General features: G+C 39.9%; 4 protein-coding genes across 4 annotated transcripts; 1 reads left to right on the forward strand and 3 right to left on the reverse strand.

Moving 5' to 3' along the window:
• Window positions 1–1,161: 1,161 nt before the first annotated feature.
• Window positions 1,162–2,369, reverse strand: LOC137940826 (protein STRICTOSIDINE SYNTHASE-LIKE 10-like). Its single transcript, XM_068785950.1, has 3 exons — window positions 2,122–2,369; window positions 1,750–2,019; window positions 1,162–1,642 (listed from the first exon to the last, which is right to left on the reverse strand). Exons 1-3 carry the CDS (start codon window positions 2,367–2,369, stop codon window positions 1,162–1,164), a joined length of 999 nt encoding a protein of 332 aa, XP_068642051.1.
• Window positions 2,370–9,530: 7,161 nt separating this feature from the next.
• Window positions 9,531–10,738, reverse strand: LOC137940828 (protein STRICTOSIDINE SYNTHASE-LIKE 10-like). The gene is made up of 3 exons (XM_068785951.1): window positions 10,491–10,738; window positions 10,119–10,385; window positions 9,531–10,011 (listed from the first exon to the last, which is right to left on the reverse strand). The coding sequence occupies exons 1-3, from the start codon at window positions 10,736–10,738 to the stop codon at window positions 9,531–9,533; spliced, it is 996 nt and encodes a 331-aa protein (XP_068642052.1).
• A 1,085-nt stretch (window positions 10,739–11,823) lies between these two features.
• Window positions 11,824–13,527, forward strand: LOC137942166 (uncharacterized). The gene is made up of 4 exons (XM_068787859.1): window positions 11,824–12,138; window positions 12,384–12,574; window positions 13,020–13,092; window positions 13,206–13,527. Exons 1-4 carry the CDS (start codon window positions 11,946–11,948, stop codon window positions 13,358–13,360), a joined length of 612 nt encoding a protein of 203 aa, XP_068643960.1. The 5' UTR covers window positions 11,824–11,945; the 3' UTR covers window positions 13,361–13,527.
• Window positions 13,528–15,085: 1,558 nt separating this feature from the next.
• On the reverse strand, window positions 15,086–19,883 carry LOC137940321 (probable galacturonosyltransferase 4). Its single transcript, XM_068785315.1, has 9 exons — window positions 19,459–19,883; window positions 19,313–19,347; window positions 19,122–19,163; window positions 18,902–19,034; window positions 18,580–18,776; window positions 17,324–17,592; window positions 16,848–17,205; window positions 15,923–16,498; window positions 15,086–15,663 (listed from the first exon to the last, which is right to left on the reverse strand). Exons 1-9 carry the CDS (start codon window positions 19,556–19,558, stop codon window positions 15,388–15,390), a joined length of 1,986 nt encoding a protein of 661 aa, XP_068641416.1. The 5' UTR covers window positions 19,559–19,883; the 3' UTR covers window positions 15,086–15,387.
• Window positions 19,884–21,995: the final 2,112 nt, after the last annotated feature.

Consider the following 21,995-nt stretch of genomic DNA (forward strand, 5'->3'; position numbering starts at 1 on the left):
AAGATCAAGCAAACAGAAGACTTAATAGCAGTTTATAGCTTATAAATTACAGTCAATCCTTTGACCGTAACATACGTATGAAATAAGTTTGTGCACTGCATTTACGGGACGGTTCTGCGAGGGCCCCTTATGAAATCCTTTTGAACTCAAATCATTTAACCGAAAAATTATGAAGATTTCATGGCAGAGTTGATGAACGCGAGGGCCTCTCATAGATAGGCACCTCAGTAAATACTAAATATGGCACCTCTGATAATCCTCTTCCTCGCTTGTATAAATCAAGTTAAGTAATTGTCGTAAATTGCGACGGAATTTATGGAGCATAACAGATCCATTACAGATTATAAAGTAGATTCTATTAGATTCACTGATTATATCTTAAAAAAAAATTACGAGTTACCAATTTTCCATGCATTAGATGGGGACTTGCTTTTGGTTAAGAAATGTAGACTCGTCCACCAACTCACTGGAAGTCAATGAAAGAAAAATTGAAGAAGCTTTTAATTCTTACCCAACTGATTTATTATTCGTTTCATTCTCAAGCCTTGAACCCCCTGTGGCGATCACGAAGCTTCTACCTTTCTCATAGACTTGAAGTTTGCTGGGGAAACGGCTTTATATGGTTACCATCAGAATCAAGAGACTTGCTTCATTTTCCTGCTCAAGGTACAATTGGGGCCATAAAACCACTTGTCAGTGTATTTGAAGAAGTCGTTCCATATTAGTTACTGCCACTGATTTGCTCGAGTTTCACTGAAATGTTGTCTGGACTGGATCGATATTTTACTATTACTTCAATTTCTGTTATGGCTTGAGTTGCAGAGACGTGGGAGAGAGCTGGGCGGTAGATCGTTCGGAGGCTTCAATCCAGGTCCCTCAGGTACCATCAACAAAAGAAGATTTTGGTCTTCCGGCTCTTTTACCATACGGCTGCCACTCAAGAAGATAATGCTTCCCCTTGGAAACCCATCGTAAATTTCTGGATCTATATTGCAGCCCCATCGTTCACTAAACTTAATTTTCCAAAGAAAGTAAATTGGAAGAAGCTCTGATTACAAAGAGCAAGAAAAATAAATTCAACCACTGCTTACAAAGAAAAAGGAAAAAGAAATACTAATGTGTGCATGTCTACTCTAATAGTGTAAAGACAACTAAAGCACTCTACAGCGTATAAGATCCGAGGAACGGAATATCGACAGAGCCGATCCACATAGTACCATTAATCTCGTGAACTTCGCTTACGGAGACAATGCCACCGGCCTGCTTGTCCCCGATCACCTCTAAAGGACGGCTTTGTTCATCAAATTTTATGCCCACCAGTGTTCCATCTCCTGGAGTAACCATCGTGCCTTTAGCGACCGCGACCCAGAAGTCTCCTGCGGTATTCCTCCGTATGTTGTCTGGGTAGCCCGGCACGCATGCAAAGAATTCGTAGGATCCGAGTCGAGGACCTTCGAGCCAATACCTCATGATGCTCACAGTAGACGTCTGGCTTATGAGAAGGAAACTGTTGTTTTTGTTCACGGCCACTCCGTTGGGGAAGGGTAACCCTCTCAGAAGAACTTTCACTTCTTTCGTGATGGGATTGTAGGAAATTAACCTCCCTGTTCGATCACCGGTCGACACCACCATACTATTGTCCCTGGAAGAAGAAGAAGAAGAAGACGATAAACAATGCAATTAGCTAATTAATTACAACTCCTGTTTAAAAGAAACAAACTAACTATACAAGAGTAGTCAAGGAATTACTTTCTCTGGAAGACGGTGCTTGCGTCTGTGAAATAGACCATGCCAGTCTCTTGGTTGATGTCTACTCCGTCGACAAATCCAAGTGGGTTGCCTTCGACATTGACCACCTCTGGGGTCGCAACTCCGCCTTTGGGACCGACTACCAGAAGCCCGTGATAGGCATCGGCTATGTACAAATCACCGGTTGCTCGGTTAAACTGCAACCCCAGTGGCCTTCCACATTCTGCTTCTAATTCGGGGTCATCTGAGTTATCACAGATCTCTCTCCGCCTAAAGAATCAACGTTAATGAGTTTCTATCATATATATAAATAAAAAGATCAGACAGAAGAAAAAATATGATCAAACAAAATAAAAGAGAGTTATTTGTTACCTGTTTGGAGAAGGGACTGCAAATTCCTCCCATCTGTTAGTTGAGCCGTCCCACTTGAGAATGCGGCCGTCGGACACACCGGTGTAAGGTCCTCCTCCGGCATTATCGAACACAACGCTCTCCGGCCCAACTGCACCGGTGAAGTTCAGACGATGATAGCGCGCTTCTTGTGCGTGGGAGCGAGACAAGGTGGTGACGAAGAGGACAAAGAAGAACTGAAGGACAGGTTTAGAAGATGCTATCGCCATGGCTGATGAGGAGTGATAAAGAAACGAAGGAGTAAGATGGATGTGAAGTAATAAGAAGCAGCTCTGCAGCAGTTATATAGGTGCGGTGCTCTGAAAATATTAATCCTAGTGGAAGAAGGACGAGTATAAGTTTGGAAAGTAACTAGGAAGTATAATTATAAATTGTGAATTTTATTACTATGCAATTAAAAAAAATAGACACGGAGTAAAATACCCTACTTTGACTTGCCCCTGTCCGTACAGTTAAAGTGACAAGTCCGCATTGATCGAGACCATGGAGCAACGTCATATACTACTTCGCCATACAAACTGATAATCTGCCATGTCACTTAAAGCGTCATTATCCAGTCACACCAATAGCTACGTCAGTGGACATGTCAACGTCTCGCGACATCAGCTTCCACATCATTATAATAAAATATAAATTTTACGTATTAATTATTAAAAAAAATCTTCTATTCTAAATAGCATCTTTCATTATTGATTTAAGATTTTTTTTTTTTTTTTAGTTTTTAAAAATCTTTTTTGTTGGTAAATGTTTTATTGCCTCCTATTTATTAAAATAAAATATAAAATTTAGAAATTATTAATTAAAATATTCTTCTAATCTAATTAATATATTATTATTGATTTAAGTTACTTTCTAATAAAGCAAAATATTTTTTATAAAAAAATAGTTTATTGGTACTTTTTTTTACCTTCGATTTATTCCAATAAAATATATAATAGTATATATTAATTATTAAAAATATTATTTTAATCTAATTAAAAGAATATTTTTAAAACATTTTCAATCGGTTCTTGCAATCCAATTTGGACTGCATTGTAATGCTGCCTACCTCGGTAGGAAAGCCTTCCACTTCTGAATCTTCCGGGGGCTTCAATTTCCAAAAAATATCTCATCATCTTTGTTGACGATCATGTGGTCTGTAGGGGTGGCATCGAGCCGAGCCGAGCCCGAACCTGCCTATGTTCGAGTCGAGCTTGATTTAAATATTTCGAGCCGAGCTTCGAGCCGAGCCTCGTCTCGAGCCTAAAATTGTTATCGAGCTCGAGCCCAACGAGTTCGAGCCGAGCTCGAGCCTCAACATACATTTCAAACTTTTCAAAAAATATATATCGAATAAAATGTATATAAAATTATGCATACATTTTATATAAAATTGGGCATGACCTCTACATAAAATTGGGCATAACTTATATATATAATATGTGTATAAGATTGGGCATAACCTCTACTTAAAATTGAGCATAATCTATATATATAATACTTGTATAAAATTCGGCATGACCTTTACTTAAAATTGGGCATAATCAATATACATAATACCTGCATAAACACTCCATAAACACTCCATAAAATTGTTTATACATTCCATAAACACTTCATGAAATTGTTTATACACTCTATAAAATAATCTAAACACTCCATACATTGCATAACATTATAAATAAACTCCATACAATAATCAAACACAACAAAATAAAATAAAATATCACTATCAATTTACAATCACCCAAATAAAAACTATAAATTCTTTAAATAAAATCATATTACTATTACATACTTACTAGAAAATTACAAGAAATATTTTAAATTTTTCTTAGGAAAATTAAATGGACCTCTTATTGCCTTTTCTAAGGAAATAAATAAAAATTAATAATTAATCTAATATATTATTATACTTATCGATAAAATTTTAATCACATAAAATGTCAAACACAAAATTACTATGAAAATTGCCTCATGCTCAAAGTATTATATCATCAACTGTCAAATACTTATTCAAAATTTTTCTATATGGTTTTCTTAACCATCTTGGCAAGAAAATCTTACTTAAAAAATTATAGGATTTTTTAAAAAGAATTTATAATTAGAAAAATATTTTGAAAAAATACGAGGCACTAATGGTCCCTATATTTCTATTAAAAATGTTTTTTCAACATTTATTGAAAAAACTAGTCTCTGGAAACGTATTTCTACTAAAATATCTTTTCAATTTATTTAAGAGCCATGAGGAAGGGACAAAGAGTTTTTTTTTTCCTTGTTTATGATCTCGCACGTAGGGGTGGCTTTGAATAAATTATATATAAAATTATGCATACATTTTTAAGAAATATAATGATAGGGGAGGTTCAGGATTGAATTTCAATAATGGATTAAAATGCACCAATATTAATATTTTTTACTCCAATTGTTGTCTAGCTTGTTTTGTAATTTTTGAATTTGGCCATAATTTATTATGGCCTCCTTAGTGCCCCTAGATAAAAATTTATATTCTAGGAAAAACTAAAAATATTTTTCCTTATTCCCAAAAAAACCTTTAAATAAAATCTTATTACTATTAGTGACTTATTAGAAAATTATAGGAAATATTTTAAAATTTTCTTAGGAAAGTTAAATGGACCTTTTATTGTCTCTTATAGGGAAATAAATAAAAATTAATAATCAATCTAATATATTATTATACTTATCGATAAATTTTTAATTAAATAAAATATCAAACACAAAATTGCAATGAAAATTATTTCATGCTAAAAGTATTACAGCATCAACTGTTAAATACTTATTCAAAAATTTTTTATACAGTTTTCTACCCCATTTTGGTACAAAAAATCTTACTTTGAAAATTATATGATTTTTAATAAAAATTTTCAATTAGAAAAGTGTTTAAAAAAACATGAGACACTAATAGTTTATAGAAAATTATTTCTATAAAATTTATTTTTAATTTTTCCAGAGGAAAAAGTTTTTTTTTTTATTTTATGATCTCGCACGTGCGAAATCGCACGTGCGAGATCATCTTCTCGCGAGGAAGGGGGAGATTATTTCTCCCCTGTTCTGGTTTTCCGCCGAGACGACCCCGAGGGAAGGGGCTTACGGCGCCGGGGAGGATTTATCGTCGGAGATGACGGCGGCGACGGAATCGGCGGTGACGGAAGCGGCGGCGACGGAAACAGAGGCGACGGCGAGGAGAGGAAGAAATCGAATGGACGGACACAGAGGCGGCCGGCGAGCAGCTGCGACGGCGGTATAGACGCCGGAGAACAGCTACGACGGCGGTAGAGGCGGCGACAACAACCGATGGGAGGGGTCGGCGGTGACGAGGGGGGGGGGAAATTTTTCCCCCCCTCGCTCCTGCTCCCGCTCCCTCGCTCGCTCGCGATCCCGCACCGATTCATGCTGATCCGACTCATTTCGAGCCGGCTCGCGAGCCAACGAACCGAACCTAGCTTCGGTCGAACTCGGCTCGTTAAGGTAAACGAGCCGATTTCGGTGTTCGAGCTCGGCTCGAGCTCGAAAAATGACGAATCGAACCAAGCCGATACCGAGCCGAACCAAGCCGGCTCGCGAACCGGCTCGGCTCGAAGCCACCCCTATTGTCTGGGTAACTCTTATTCCACGAGAATAATTTTATACCCTTGAAGGACTTTATGTTTCTCTCTCTTCTTTGCTTCCAGTTCTGCTCTCTTTATGGTCTAACATTGTGGTTAGTCTCTTCCAAACAAAAATTACAAACCCCAGAACCAGCGGTGGAATCTATCTATCTATTCTACCTTAAACTAGCACTTTAAAGAATCGGTGGAAGTATAGACTCCTGTCTATTATCCTTTTTCAGGACGATAGCTAGAGAGAAAACAATAAAAAACATTGACGTCCCTTCGCCGTCGTCGTACTCTTAAATGACACAGAAATGTCTTCATCGGACAGGTTCTACGCGGTGGTATCTAGACTTTTGAAGACAGATCAAAACTCTTCCACGGAGTCTGAGTCTGGTGGAAGCCAAATCGGTGGGATTGCTCTAGGCCTTACCTAGCACTAGCAGATTTATTACAGATAAGTTTAAGGGACAAGACCAGTCCCACCGGTCACCAACCGCGAAGCTTCCACCTGAAAAGTGAAAACTCAAATCGATCACGGAAACGGAACAGCTGTTCATGTATTTAAGTTTGTGGAGTTCACAGGATCGAAGACAGGAAAAATGGCTTTGCTCACTGGCGGAGCAACTTCCGCAACAGTTGCTGCTATTTTGCTTGTTGCTTGTTTGGTGTCCATGGCAGAATCAAGAGTCTTGCTTCATCCTCCTTCTCAAGGTACTTTCCTGTGTCATTGAACCATTCCCCCATGATTTTGAAGAAGGTGGCCTTCTACCTCACTTGTACTCATCTTTTTGTTTGAGTTTAGCTGAAATATTACGAGTTGAGCTATGATTTAGTCCTCATTAGCCGTTACTTTAATTTCTGTCAGGAATTCAATTGCAGCGACTTGGGAGAGAGCTGTTGGGCAGTAGATCATCCGAAATCTCCAATCCAGCTCCCGCGGGTAACCCATTGAAAAGACGAGGGGACCCACCTCCTGAACCGCCACCGGAACCAGGCGTGCCTGAAGGATATCCTCCGCCGGCTGAGGACTGTGATTTGGGAGCGCCTTGTGAAGGAAGTGCTCCGCCTGAGACCTGAAGGAGATTTACCAATGCAAATTAGAAGATCAGGCAAGAGGAAAAGATATATATTAGCTGGGTGTGGTTTATAAATTGTCGTCAGTCCTTTCTCCTAAATTTATGACAAGTCCTTGAGGATCGTTTCCAGCCTCCAGGGTCCTATTTGTAAGTCTAGATAATTTCTGCGCAACATTTACCAGACATCTGTGTAAGTTCAATCCGTTTAATAGAAAATTATAAGAATAAGTTAGATTTTCACGGTGAGATAGAGTCATGCGAATCACAATCTTTCCTCTCAATTCTCCAACACTGGGTCGAGTTGAGGTTTCCAACCTTGCTGTATTTTCCGTGCAGGAGCTTGAAGCTTCAGGGTGCAGGTGAAGAAGAATTTTGGCCACATCTGTGACATTTTCGGGACAAAAGTGCTGCAATGGTGACGGCGGACAAAAAATTTGCATCAGCAAAAATGGCACCTCTTATAGTATAGACGAAATATTTCTTGTAAATTACGAACAGAAATTATGGAGCATAACTGGTTCATCACCGATTACAAAATCTGTTGGCCATTTGCAATTCAATTTTGTCCGCGTATTCCTTGCCGGACTAGATACTACTTGTGTTAAGAAATCCACCAGGTCTGAATCTTTTGGGGGCCTCAGCAAACAAACCACTCTAACAAAATTGCAGTATTGACCAAGAAACTTTGGGTAGAATTCACTTGAGTTTGAGGAAGTTAATATTTGATTTTTTTCATTAAATCATGAAAGTGAAATCCATATATCACTCATGGAAAGTCTTCTTCTCTTTTTCAAAATAATCTATAAAATGACGTTTTTCATTTTACAATTCTTTGTTTTCTTACCCTGGAATGACCCCGGAGATGTTTTCATCCGACTGATTCTACGCGGTGGAATGAAAACTTCTGAAGACACTTCCACGTACTCCGTGGAGTCAAGGAAAATTGATTGAACTACTTCAATCCTCTCCCACCTTAATTGCAATTTGCTTCAAAGATGACGACAGGACGATAGATCGCCCAGCCCCTCCCCCGGGGCAACCTCGAAACTTCTACCTGATAACTTACTTTCCTCATATATATTTTCGGTTGTGGAGCTTACAGAATCAATCTAAGACTGGAAAAAATGGCAATTCTTCATGGAGGAGTAAAGTTTGCAACTGTTACTTCTGTATTGCTTGTATCTTTGTTGTTTTCCGCCTCTGAATCAAGAACCTTGCTTCACCTTTCCTCTCGAGGTATCCTCTGGGGTCGCTAAACATCTCGCCTATGGTTTTGAGGAAGTCGTTCTATGTTAGTTGCTGTCACTTTGCTTCGAGTTTGACTTAAATGTGTGAGTTGATTTAATTCTGGTTAAATGTTACTTTAATTTCTGTTAGGATATGAGTTGCAGTGACGAGGGAGACAGCTGTTGGGTGATAGATCGTCCAGACTGTCCAATCCAGCTCCGGCAGCTAACTGTTTGGGAAGACGATGGGAGCCACCTCCTGAACCGCAAGTACCGGAACCAGGCGTGCCTGAAAGATATCCTCCGCCGCCTGAAGAGAAGAGCCCGCTGGAGGGAAATCCGTCCCTTGCCGCCACCAACTGTGATAACAATCAATCAGGTGTGTCTTGTGCAAGAAGTTCTCCGCCAGCGATCTGAAAGTGATTTACCAGTGTCAAACAGAAGATCAAGCAAACAGAAGACTTAACAGCAGTTTATAGCTTATAAATTACTGTCAATCCTTTGACTTTAACATATGTATGAAATAAGTTTGTGCACTGCATTTACGAGACGGTTCTGCGAAGGCCTAATGGAAATCCTTTTGAACACAAATCATTTAACCGATAAATTATGAAGATTTCAAGGCAGAGTTGATGACCGCCACCTCGTGGTGGTCCTCGTGTGAGAGCTTAAGCTTGAGATGGCGCTTCTCATAAATATGGCACCTCTCATAATCCTCTTCCTCGCCTGTATAAATCAAGTTTAAGTAATTGTCGTAAATTGCGACGGAGTTTATGGAGCTTAACAGATTCATTACAGATCATAAAGTAGATTCTGTTAATTCATTAATTATATCTTAAAAGAAAATTTTGAGTTAAACAATTTTCCATGCAATGATGGGGACCTATTACTCTTTTAGTATATAAATTTAGACTCGTCCGCCAACGAAAACAAAATTGAAGAAGATTTAATTCTTTCTCAACTGATTTATTATTCGTTTTATTCTCAAGCCTTGAACCCCCTGTGGCGACCACGAAGCTTTTACCTTTCTCATAGACTTGAAGTTTGCGGGGAACTCGCCACCTTATCGATCAACTGTTGCTGCTAGGGATGTTTGGTTACCATTGCAGAATCAAGTGACTTGCTTCATTTTCTGTCTCAAGGTACAATCTGGGGCCGTAAAACCACTTGACTGTGGATTTGAGGAAGTCGTTCCATATTAGTTGCTGAACCATAAGTTTTCCGAGTCTCTCTCTTCCTTGTTTATAGAGTATAATTAAACTAGTTAATTAAGCCAAACGTCTAGAATGCCTGTACGTTCACAAAGAAGAAAATGAAAATCCTCAAACTGTGGATTGCTAGATAACGGATGACCAGGTACTGTAAAACTCAAGGAAATTTCTTATTACAAAGGAAAAGAAAAAGAAATTCACCCACTGCTTACAAAGAAAAAGAAAAAAGAAACATTAATGTGTTCATGTCTACTCTAATATTGTCTACTGCGTATAAGAACCAAGGAACGGAACGTCGACAGAGCCGATCCACATAGTACCATTAATCTCATGGACTTCGCTTACGGAGACAATGCCGCCGGCCTGCTTGTCCCCGATCACCTCTAAAGGACGGCTTTCTTCATTAAATTTTATGCCCACCACTGTTCCATCTCCTGGAGTAACCATCGTGCCTTTAGCGACCGCGACCCAGAAGTCTCCTGCGGTATTCCTCCGTATGTTGTCTGGGTAGCCCGGCACGCATGCAAAGAATTCGTAGGATCCGAGTCGAGGACCTTCGAGCCAATACCTCATGATGCTCACAGTAGACGTCTGGCTTATGAGAAGGAAACTGTTGTTTTTGTTCACGGCCACTCCGTTGGGGAACGGTAACCCTCTCAGAAGAACTTTCACTTCCTTCGTGATGGGATTGTAGGAAATTAACCTCCCTGTTCGATCACCGGTCGACACCACCATACTATTGTCCCTGGAAGAAGAAGAAGAAGAAGACGATAAACAATGCAATTAGCTAATTAATTACAACTCCTGTTTAAAAGAAACAAACTAACTATACAAGAGTAGTCAAGGAATTACTTTCTCTGGAAGACGGTGCTTGCGTCTGTGAAATAGACCATGCCGGTCTCTTGGTTGATGTCTATTCCATCGACAAATCCAAGTGGGTTGCCTTCGACATTGACCACCTCTGGGGTCGCAACTCCGCCTTTGGGACCGACTACCAGAAGCCCGTGATAGGCATCGGCTATGTACAAATCACCGGTTGCTCTGTTAAACTGCAACCCCAGTGGCCTTCCACATTCTGCTTCTAATTCGGGGTCATCTGAGTTATCACAGATCTCCCTCCTCCTAAAGAATCAACGTTAATAAGTTTCCATCATATTATAAATAAAAAGATAAGACAGAAGAAAAAATATGATCAAAACAAATTTAAAGTGAGTTATATGTTACCTGTTTGGAGAAAGGACAGCAAATTCCTCCCATCTGTTAGCTGAGCCGTCCCACTTGAGAATGCGGCCGTCGGAGACACCGGTGTAGGGTCCTCCTCCGGCATTGTCGAACAGAACGCTCTCCGGCCCAACTGCACCGGTGAAGTTCAGACGATGATAGCGCGCTTCTTGTGCGTGGGAGCGAGCCAAGGTGGTGATGAAGAGGACAAAGAAGAACTGAAGGACAGGTTTGGAAGATGCTATCGCCATAGCTGATGAGAAGCGATGAAGAACCGAAGGAGTAAGATGGATGTGAAGTAATAAGAAGCAGCTCGGCGGCAGATATATAGGTGCGGTGGTCTGAAAATATCAATCCTGGTGGAAGAAGGACAAGTATAAGTTTGGAAAGTAACAAGGAAGTATAATTATAAATTAGATCACGAGTCGGTCATTGCGAAGAAGTAAAAATTCCCTGTTCTTCGTAAGTCAATCGGGAAAATAGTAATTTTGCTGTCTTCGAAGTTTGACAAGTTTTGGGAGCCAAGCGTCTCTCTTCGACTAATCTCTTAGAAGTTTTAGTGACGAAGATGGTCTCAGTGAATAAATTTGACACGCACGACATAAAAATATAAAAAGGTCTAGGGCATTGATATTGCTATGAGATCAGTTCTCTAATTAAATAAGGCTATAAACCCTAAACACATCCAAAACACTACCCCTGCTTTAAATTAACCATTAAACTTAATTAAATTACTTAAATTTGATATTTTCTATTTTATATGGATTCATGATCGAAGTTTATTTGAGATTTTTGAGAAATATATAAATTTATAATAATAAAAAAATAGAGATAATAATATTCTTATAAATAAAGTAATTTTTATAAGAAAGATAATTCAGATCTAAAGCTGACCAAGAGACCGAAGAAACTATTTAGTGGGCTTTTCTTTACACAGAAGAGCCCACTAAACCCACTTACCCATTTACCTGGTCGGATGGTTGAGATAGCAATTGATCGGATGGTTGAGATATAGATTGCTCGGAGGGCTAAGATAGCCGTTTGATTATGATCTGATGGCTAAAATAACCATTTGATTATGACCGGATGGCTGAGATAGCGTGTTGGTCTTTGCACATGTTGTTGGTAGCTGAGGGCAATAAACGGGAAAAAAAACTGTCCTTCGAGTCAAGTAGTGATCCAGGGTGTAGAGCCATCCGAAAAACTAGAGGTCGACGTTTTACTCTCTGAATAAAATCATTTTTTGCCCACCACACACTTCTATCAGACCAAATCTTCCATCATTCAGACTTCCGTTCCAACCCACTGAAACTATACTAGACGCCCAACTCGACAAATACAAACCGTTGAATTTGTATTTGTCGGAGCAAATAAGATTCCGGTTACTTCCCCGGTGCAAATGCTGCAGGATTTGCCGATTCTCTGGTGAAAGGTACCACTGTAGAGCATTCTCTAGCCATGACTTTCACCAATATGGCTTCTCGGTCGTTCAACATGTGCAGACTTCTAACGGGTTCATCAAAGAGCTCCGTTTGTCCGGTCTCGGTTTCAGGTTTTGGAGCGAGCAGAAAACGACGGGGAGAAGGCAGAAGGGTGTCTCTTCTACCGGCTGGGAAGTTTGTTTGTTCAGCTGAGTCTTCCACTGCCACAGGTAAGAATTGTTTCCCTTTCTCTTGAATATCTCCATTCAAATGCTAAACAGAGGAAGAAGATAGAAAACCATAAACGACTGTCGTTTCTTGTATATTAAATAAAAACGCGCATGTATTTTCAACAGAAGAACATTAATGACGAAATTGTGGCCGTCAAGGATAGTTCCATTTTTTCCAATTTTTGCACTTGCTGCTAGTACTCCACCGTGCAATCTGAATTGTATTTCCCGTTTTAATCATGTAGCCACTGAAACAAAAGAAAGCGCTGAAACTCCAAAAGAAGCGCCGGCAAAGCCCAAACGTACATCTCCGGCGAAGGCTCCAGCCAAAGCCCTGCCTGAACTGATGGAAGAAGACGTGTTACCTTCACTAAAAGCTATCCTTGAAGCTCAAGATGATCTAACAGAAATTGAGCTCTCGTTTCAAGATAACAAGGTCTGCATATATTCTACTTTCATTCATCGCATTCTGTAGATTATTTACATCTTTCACGCCTGATCAATACGAAAGAAGCCAAAACAAATTCAAAGAATATGGAAACTCATCCCAATTGCGAGACTTGGTGCAGATATTAAATAAATGCATCAGGTCATTATATCTGCATCAGATTTTAAACGATTTTTTTACCTTATAACTAAGATTTAATAAGTATATGATTTACTATATTAATCGTACTGATTCATAGGTCGACGTTAAGTGTTTTAAAATTTAAAACCACTGGGTGCAAAAGTTTGGTAAATCATGAACATCTAAAAACCTGGTTTAACATTCATCATTTTCTTTATTAGTTCACAGATAATTTTAGTTTATTCATATATGTTCTTCATTGATCTTTAGTTTACAGTACTGATTCTAATCTCATGCGTCATATGAAAAATAGTTGGAAGGTTCATTTCTTCAGAATGGCATTCCTTACACTTTCTGGGCATTCTTCCCTGATGGAGTCCTCACAGGTACAGACATTTATAACTTTTCCACCGTCAGCGTCAGATAACTCTGTTTATTCTTCTGGTTGTAATCGGGCTGCATTATTAGTCCTAATTTCACTATTTTTTTTCTTCTGAAGGTCCAAAGGGATTTTCCCTGTCTTCGTATGGATCAGGAGCTAGCACTGTTGAGCCTTTTCTCATCGACGAAAAGAGAATCACAGCAAAACATGTGGTGTTTTGGGTTGAGAAGAGGTTGGCAGCTCAGGGCATCCTTCCTGTTTGGAAAGACTAATCTCATCAGATTTTCCATTCATTCTATCAAAAGCAACTAAGAGAAGGAAAGAGAAAATCCCATTTGTATCTAGCTAATTCTTTTTCCCTTTAGAACATTGTTGTAAATTTCCACTTCATGGCTACAGCATGCCTATAGCAAATATACCAATTTCTTTCTTGGTTTACCTTGGCAGAACTTAGCCTCCATTTATGTTGATGCCTCAGATTGGTAGAATGCTTTCCTCCTGCTTATTACATCTCATATAGCTGAATAACTGATAAGCTTATCAAAAATCGAAACGCCATCAGTACCGAATCATCATCATAAATTCTTCCAGCGCGCAAGCGAAGCAACGGAAATGAAATCTTTAAAATGGAGCAAGGAGGCGGCGATCCGACTTTACTACCCTTGCCAGGCAAGGATTCTCTTCCTTTCCAAGGGATAAGAACTCAAAAAAAGGCTCCGCCATTATTCTTCCTTCTGCCGGCGGTAAAGCTAACTCCAGCCTTTCCAGTTTCCGCATTGAAGAAGGAAAACCCAGTAGAATATGGAGATTATCGCTTCATTTCCTTTCACAGAGCCCTCATCCAGATAACTGCCACGTCAAGATTCCATCACTTCCGAGGTTACCTTCGCCGACGATTTTCACTCACGATGAGAAAAGCGCCGATGAATCAATCGTATACTCCAGGATATTGTAATTCATCGCAGACCCTAGCAGCGTATAGAGAATAATTAATATACTTCAACTAGATACCGTTTTGTATTCCGTACGCAACCGACACAAGACGTCACTATCGGTAGAAAATGACTTGCCGTCCCCTAGGGATAAGACGAAGAGAAACTGGGGCCCACTTCAGAGGCTCACGTGATTCCAGACGAGCAAACCAAAAACTTGATCGCATGGCTCTACCTACGCCATTCTCACGCTACCGACAGCGGAGGACAGCCTCCCTTCTGGGCTCCACCTCACACTCCCTCCCCCATCTCTTACAACATAAATTGCGTATCACGATGGGCCCCACAGAAAGTGTCCATCACTGGAGTGGTCCCCACGCCAGCACGAGAGTGAGTGATCCAACCGTCTCAGCCCAGTTATAAATGCCACCAAAGCTGTCGTCACACGTGGGTGACAGTATCTCTCGTGCCTCCCGCGGTTTCACTTCAGCTATAGCCGTTGGTGTTCTTGCGCCTGTCGCGTGAACACCGTTGAGCCCGGCCACTGGTACTTCTCTACACTGAACTATTGTTTTTTTCTCCATCTGATGCGATGAATCAGATTGTGTTGGCTAGTAGAGAGTCCAATTGTGTTTTAACGCCACATAAATTAAAAATTAAAATATAAACCTTAGCGATAAGTTCAGAACAAGCCAAAAGTTGCTTCATTTTTCACCTATTTATTATCATAAGAAAGAGAAAATACTCTTCTTGCCAGGCCTGTCGGCTCGCCTGCCGAACATGATCGACCTTCCGGTCTTTTTTTTTTTTTTTTTGTCTTTCCTGAACGTGAGACCTATCATCATCAAAAGTCGTGAATTTTGAATAGGATAAATAAGAGGCTCGTAACCTTCACTAAAAACTTCAATCAATCACGCCGTAACTTCTGAAAATGATTCCCGGACCAGTCTATTCATCTTCTAGCCCATCTAATTTAAACGGAAAGTGTTGACAGCTCTCGTGTTTTTAGCCGACAAAGTTCACTTTTACAGAGAAACAACCACCCACGAGAGGGAGAGAAGGACGTTATCGTGGAACACTTCTTCAGTTGAAATCGCTGTAATCATACTTAAATGTACAATATACCTGCACTATTGCAGGGAAATGAAGTAGCCAATATATGCCCCAAAAAAAAAAAAAAAGAAGAAAAATTTGGCAATTTGTGACAAGGCTGTATGAGCAGAAAGAATCAACCTAGAGCTGCTTACAATTCTGATGAGAGAAAAAAAAAATCAATAAAAGCTAACAGCTATAACAAACGCCTCAGAAAGAATATGCCAGTATATGCCAAGGTAACTTAGTGGAGAGCTTCGATCAATATATTTGTTTCACGGACTCAGGTTGCATTCGTGGAGATATACTTGGTCATAGTTCACAAACTTTCCCCAGTAGTCTTTGTACTTGGCCAAACGTATCTCAAGCCAAGGTTTCATATTTCCATTATAATGGATAACAGCTGCCTTTTCAATTTCCTTCAGATTCACATTCGGATTGTAACCAAGACCCAGGACATGCCACGAACGGCCAAGAGGATATGTCCGATTCCAAAATGTAATCAGACCCGGCGGGAGAGTTCCCAACTTCCACAACGTTCTATCATGGTTCTGCACAGCAGTTTGTGTAGTCATAAACAGTAAGCGGGACAAAGCATAGAAGAAACCATCATAAAATACAACAAAGGAATGGGTAAGCAAAGAGAATAAATCTTAGCCCCACTCTCCCGACTGTTTCTCAATATTTTCCATGTCTGTATATGTAAGCGCGCAGTGATCAAGAATGGAAGCTTTGCTTTTTCATTTCTCAGACGCCAATGAAATGAACAAAAACAGAATAATTTTGTAGTTCAAAAAAAAATTCTCTTACCAGATTTTGCCATGAATGGTACACCTCTGTTATCTTTTGCCTCCTCCATTCATCCAAATCAAATATATTCATCCCGTATGCCCATCCGCACGCTCGAGGATTGAAGTTCTTGGAAATGAGTGGGTTTGAGAAGTTCAGGTACCTATCAAACCGGTGGAAACTCTCACCACAAGTTTCAACCGCACCATTCACCTTTCCCTTCAGATTAATTCTCCAAAGCCCTGTCAAATCCTTTTGAACAACTACATCATCATCCAAGAATAGCACTTTATTGAGCTTAGGGAAGATCTCTGGCAGGTAGAACCGGAGATGATTCAGCATAGAAAGGTACTTAGGGTTCCGGTACTTCAAGTTTGAATCTGAGTTTGAACGGCGTGTACGGAAGTAATAATCTATCATTGACGGAGATGCTAGCTGCTTGAGAACTGGACTGTAGCTTGCATTCAGCCATGCAAATTCTTCAATATTCTGAACCTGGATAGTAGCTGAATGAGGTGGGTTAGCCAAAAACCACATTCTCATTGCAGCATAATTAAGCCTGTCTGTAACAATGTGGAAAACATGCTTTTCAGGTTCCTACAAAACAAAATAGGGATAGTTAACTTCTCACATAATACTACAAATGATAAGCAACTGAGAGAGAGAGAGAGAGAGAGAGATCATGTTTGGGCATATCAGCAATAAATCTTGCATCTCACCCGATTCGCCTTAGATTTTAAAGGTACCGATACAATACATAGATATGTCATGTATCACCTTTTAAATTATTTTAATGGTTTTTCTACTTTGAGACAAGAAATACAATCCAATGCACAATATGTATCAGCCATTACATATTGGATTTAAAAGGGTCTGACCGATCTCAATATACCGAGATGCCTACCCCTGACAAAGGGAGTACAATTGACATAAGAGCTCAGCTTACCTTGGCATGAAAAACTGTAGAGTTCACAACAACAGCTGCTGCCAATACATTGTCCGAGAAAAGTGCATAGTGATATAAGCTAGGGTCTTCTAGTTTCTCTTGGTGCAGAAACTGTTGTTGGCTAGGGCTAAGCATATAGTACTCAGTAGAAAGCCGTAAAGGCAGACAGTGAAGACCTTTTGGAAGGGTTTTTGCCGCTAGCTGTGTCAGAAACATAGCTTGCTTCTTATGAGCTCGCAGTTGTTCTTCTGTGGAATGGAGAATAGCACGAAGCTTCTTGATGATGACATTACAGTCATCTTGGACCTGCATAGCTTTGGCCAGAGCTTGGTCCATCGCCTTCATTTTTTCTTTGGCACTGGTTTCTTATAACAAGGTCAGACATATAAAGGGCAACATATTTTCAAACTGGAAAACTCAAAGAAGCCATAATCAACAAAACCAACTATGCATAGATGCTTGATACAAGGTCTTACTTTTTTGGCAGATCAGAATCCTTCATTGCATCACCAACTGCTCGCTGAACTTCCCTTAATCTTAGGCGGAGCTCCTTTAATAAGGGAGAGTTGCTACGGATGGATCCCAGACTAATGTAGACCTTAGCTCTGATCACTTGATCTCTAAGGTACCGTACTCTAGCATCTTCTATAACTACTTTGCCACCCAGCTCCTCAGTTTTGGTTCTATGAGATTCCTGTGAGCCAACAGTACCAGATGTTTGTGGCTGCTCTTTGGTTTTGTTTTCCTGTATATAAAAACACGAAAGGATATTAGAATCTACAAGTACTTCGACTTAAGCTACTTGATGCAGACATAGAAGAGATTTTAAAGTTAACAAAGCAAACTTTTGACTACTCAAAAGACTATGCATGACTTACTATAACCTGTTCATCAGTGGAGCCAATATAAAAGTTGAGAAGGCCCGGAGGCAAATATATCCACTATGTCTCAACCACATTTCAAACAATTCCTGCTGTTCATCTTTTATCAATACAGAAGCAAGTTCATGACAAATGTGAAAAAAAACTAAAACTTAAGACCATAACAATTGTTTTCAATTCCAAATTCTTATTTTTTCCTTTTTGTAGTGATTGAGCAGCCACACAAGAGTTGTCATAATTACAAAGTTCAACTAAAAGCACTTAAAAGGATCTCTGTTCCATGAAATGTTCTGCTCTCCCAAATACCCCTGGATTTGCCACCCTCCGCTGGCTTCAGCTATGAGGATAATACTTTTTTGTCTCTCCTACCCATTTTTAAGGATCAAGCCAATAGAATCCCATGATAGCAGACTCTAATACAATATAATTAACAGAGAGAAGACTGTCAGGCACTCCAAGATGCAATCTCTACTTGGCTCCTTAACGAAACAGCAAACGAGAGAAGCTCATCATGATGCAATTTGCAAACGTTAAACAGTACTATGACTTTCTAAAATATTGAGCATTCTGATACACATAAAGACAACTTTTCCTCCCTAAAAAGCAACTCAACAGCTACAAATTCATTAAAGATCCCGTATGACATAACTCTTGAAACAAGAGGCAAAACTTGCAGCTAGGAAAGACCTCAAGAATATTAATACTTTTTTTTTTTTGATAAAGACCTCAAGAATATTAATACTAAAGCGTAGAAATACAAATATTAATAAACCATCAATCTTAAAAAGCCTCAAAGCAGTACAATCAGAGCAAGAGCCAAAATGTATGGATGCTGGAATAAGAATAGTTACCTCTTTGACAGAAACAGTTTCCACAGGCTGTTCTTTCTTTTCCATCTGCGATTCATGAGTTTGTTGTCCGTTGCCAGTTCCTTCACTGCCTCTTTCTGTTAATTGTTCAATGAAGTTCAGCTTTTCAGGCACATCTTCTTCATTTGCTGCAGATAATACTCTCGCTTTATGCTCCGCAGATTGCTTCAAGCGCAATCCTGTAAATAAAAAGATTATTAAAAGACAGAATACGAATGCAGTTTTACCGATTGCTTCGGCCATGAAACCTATTCCTGCTTTTCCAAGATCACGACAAAAAATCAAACTTAAAACAAAAACGGACCTTCCATAGACGAATTGATCTCTCCAGCAGGATATCTCTCACTCGAACTCAGTTCATTGGAGATAAAACCTGAATTAACCGAATCCTCAAGATACACATTTCCAACCGGCTCTTTTAAGGAGTTCGAGATTTCCTATGCGTCAAAAGATGAGGAAAATGGAAATTAAGATCTGAAATAAGGAATCAGGATCCTAAATGGGACCCGAAAACCAGTATTTACCTGCGGAAGTGCATTTAATTTGCCGATATCACCAGCAAATGCCTGAAAAAGACAAAAAGCATATATACAAAATTTTAAATGGATAAGATAAACTCTGATTTCGTGAAATTTTCTGAAGTTTCAGACGAAACTTTCCGAACATATTGAAGAACATCAATAAAAAAATTGCTTGTAACAGAAAATTAACTCACAAGAGCTGAAGAATCTTCAAGGAACTCGGTTCTGCCTGATAATTACAGAAAAAAGAACATCAGAAAGAATATTTTTTAAAAACCCGAAAATTTTCCATATTTCTTTCTAGTTTCAAAGATTCTTATCTTGAATCTACTGAACATACTCAGAGAATTCGAGAAAGCGCTGAGCGTCTCCGTGTAAAGAACGATAGGCCAAAGAACAGTGAAGACGAGCAAGACCAAGACTGTCTTTCTCGAAATCATCTTCCGAGGCCCAAAGCCGTTCTCTCTCTCGCACAAACCGCTACAAAATGCCAGAGACGGACACTCGGTCCAAGAAACCTCACATTCTACTAGATTCGCCTGCCATTCGTCGTTTATTCAAACCGCAAAGAACTTCCCGTCGTCGGAAGACCGGTAATCTTTTCAGAAAGAAGCAAGAACAAAAGAGAAGAACGCAAGAGTAGCTTCCTTTTCAACTCGCTTTCAGGCGTCGGACAACAGCTGTTAAAAATATTGCTACTTTTTCAAGCGGGAGAGGTATGAAATCACGCGCTCGGAATCTATCGCCAGACCAATTCCAGACACAGCTTCCTGGCTCTTTAAGTTTTGGCGAAACGGGAAACCCCTTTAAACAGAGGACCACTGCGTAAAGATGCCTTTAACGGCGTGATAGACGGCGCAGCAGCCACGTCGGCCAACGGCACGGTCCCGACCGCGCGTACGAGCGGTTCCTCGGGCGAGCCACTGCGGATGAGGTTTTGGACCACTTGCATTTTGCACCGTTGGTTTCTAAATGGAACACGGAGTCAACAATCGCAACTGTTTCTTAAATGGTCCCACGAGCCCTTTCGATTCACGATGAGATGAACGGCCTGGATAAGTTATAAGTTATTTAACCTGTGATTAAGGAGGCTAAGCAAATAATCCATATTAGATATTTTCGAGCATCGGCTACAGCCAGATCCTTCAATGAATCAATTTAGCCAGTCAACTCCAGTCAACTGTAGAGCGACACGTCACTAACTACTAAAGCATGTAGTTCAGAACGATAATCTTCGAATTACGTGTATCATTTGTCAATTGTCACATCTCTGTCCTTTATGATTGATATCGTGTCGATGCATCCGAGCGCTTCTGTTTAGGCGGGGCCCATCAACAGATAGCCTGCTCGGACTGTTACCTTTTTTATCGAGTTGGCGACCTCCGAAGACGATTTCTTGTATTCCTCGGCGATTTGTGGGATCTTGTACGGCTAAGGGATAAGGTTTATATGATGTTGGATACGGGTATTTCCCGAACGCTATACGGAGTGTCGGAGATGCGAGTCGACAGCCAAGTTGGTAGCTGATGGCCAGACGCAATGATGCAACAAAAGCTAAAGGCCATAGACATGATGGGCTAGGTGTGTGTCAGCCCACTGATCCATATTAGTATCTATATCCCTTTAATTCACGTTGTTCTGGTATGGGCTGGATTTGGGCTTTTACAAGGCCTTCTCAATCGGGGGCCCTGGATTCACTTAACAGTTCTCAGTAATTCGTTCCGACCAAAACCACACGGCAAGAGGGTTGGAGTTTTCCCTCCGAAGCAAAGCATGGCTTCTACTTGTGCTAGAAGAGCTCTTTGTATCTCTCCCTATGCTTCTTTGTTTGGCAGCTAAAGTCGCCAGTTCTTCTCCAACTGCGGCTCGTCTTTCTCAGCTTAAGCGCGCCCTCTGTCAGCATGTAGACATTTCAATTCCTAGGTTTTATTTGTTATCATTTATTATTCTTTACGATTTTGTCAGTCCCATTTTTTTTCGCAGTTTATGTTCTCTTCATTGGCTTATGTTAAAAAAGTTTCAGAATCTCTATATTACATGCTAATTGCTTCCGGGCAATGGACTTGTATTGTTACTTCATATGTTAACTAGTTTCATTTTAATCTTTCTGAGCACATGTTCTTCATTTGTTTTTATTAAGTATACGGTGGAGAATTTGTTTTTAATTTCCATGCTTGGATCAGTTAAGGGCGTTGAAAAATAATTAAGATAGTTTCCGTGAGAAACTTCGAATTTAATTCTTCGAGTTATAAGTTCCAATATAGTAGTTAGAGAAGGTGTTTTTAGTCCGTTACTTAGAATTAGTTAGATTAAGCATTAAATCTATAAAAATGTAGCTGGTAAATCGTTCCCTTACTCCACCTCAAAAACTTAAATAGGAAAGGTTTTGAGTTCAAACAATGTTAGTAGTGTATTTTTTTTAATTTTTTTCTTCTTTTTTAAAGGAGGCAACAAAAGAACAGGAAAGAAGGAGAATGAATGGAGAGGTTGGATAATCTACCTACACGGACAGATTTTATGCCAGGTATGTCTGGCCTGCAGCCAAAATCTAATGTAGAATCAGCAACATTTCCAAATGCCATTTCTTACCATCAGACAGCAGAAGAACGATATTGCTAATTGCTCATGTAATGAATTAGCGTGCCAGGTATGCCTGGCCTGCAGCCAAAACCTAAATGTAAAATCAGCAACACTTCCAAATGCCATTTCTTCCCGTCAGACAACAGAAGAACAATATTGCCAACTGCTCATGTATTGCTGTACTTATTGTTCTGTATAGCCTCCACAAGTTGACTAAGTAGCTGCATGGGAAATGGCAAGAGGGACCTGAATGTGAGTTGAAGCCATGGTGCTTTGAAGAAAGACTTGGCAGAATTG

Source organism: Aristolochia californica, unplaced genomic scaffold, assembly GCF_029961685.1.
Source record: "Aristolochia californica isolate CCGP_79_NKW_82.1479 unplaced genomic scaffold, dmAriCali1.0.hap1 SCAF_9, whole genome shotgun sequence".
In the NCBI taxonomy this organism is placed as follows: Eukaryota; Viridiplantae; Streptophyta; class Magnoliopsida; order Piperales; family Aristolochiaceae; genus Aristolochia; species Aristolochia californica.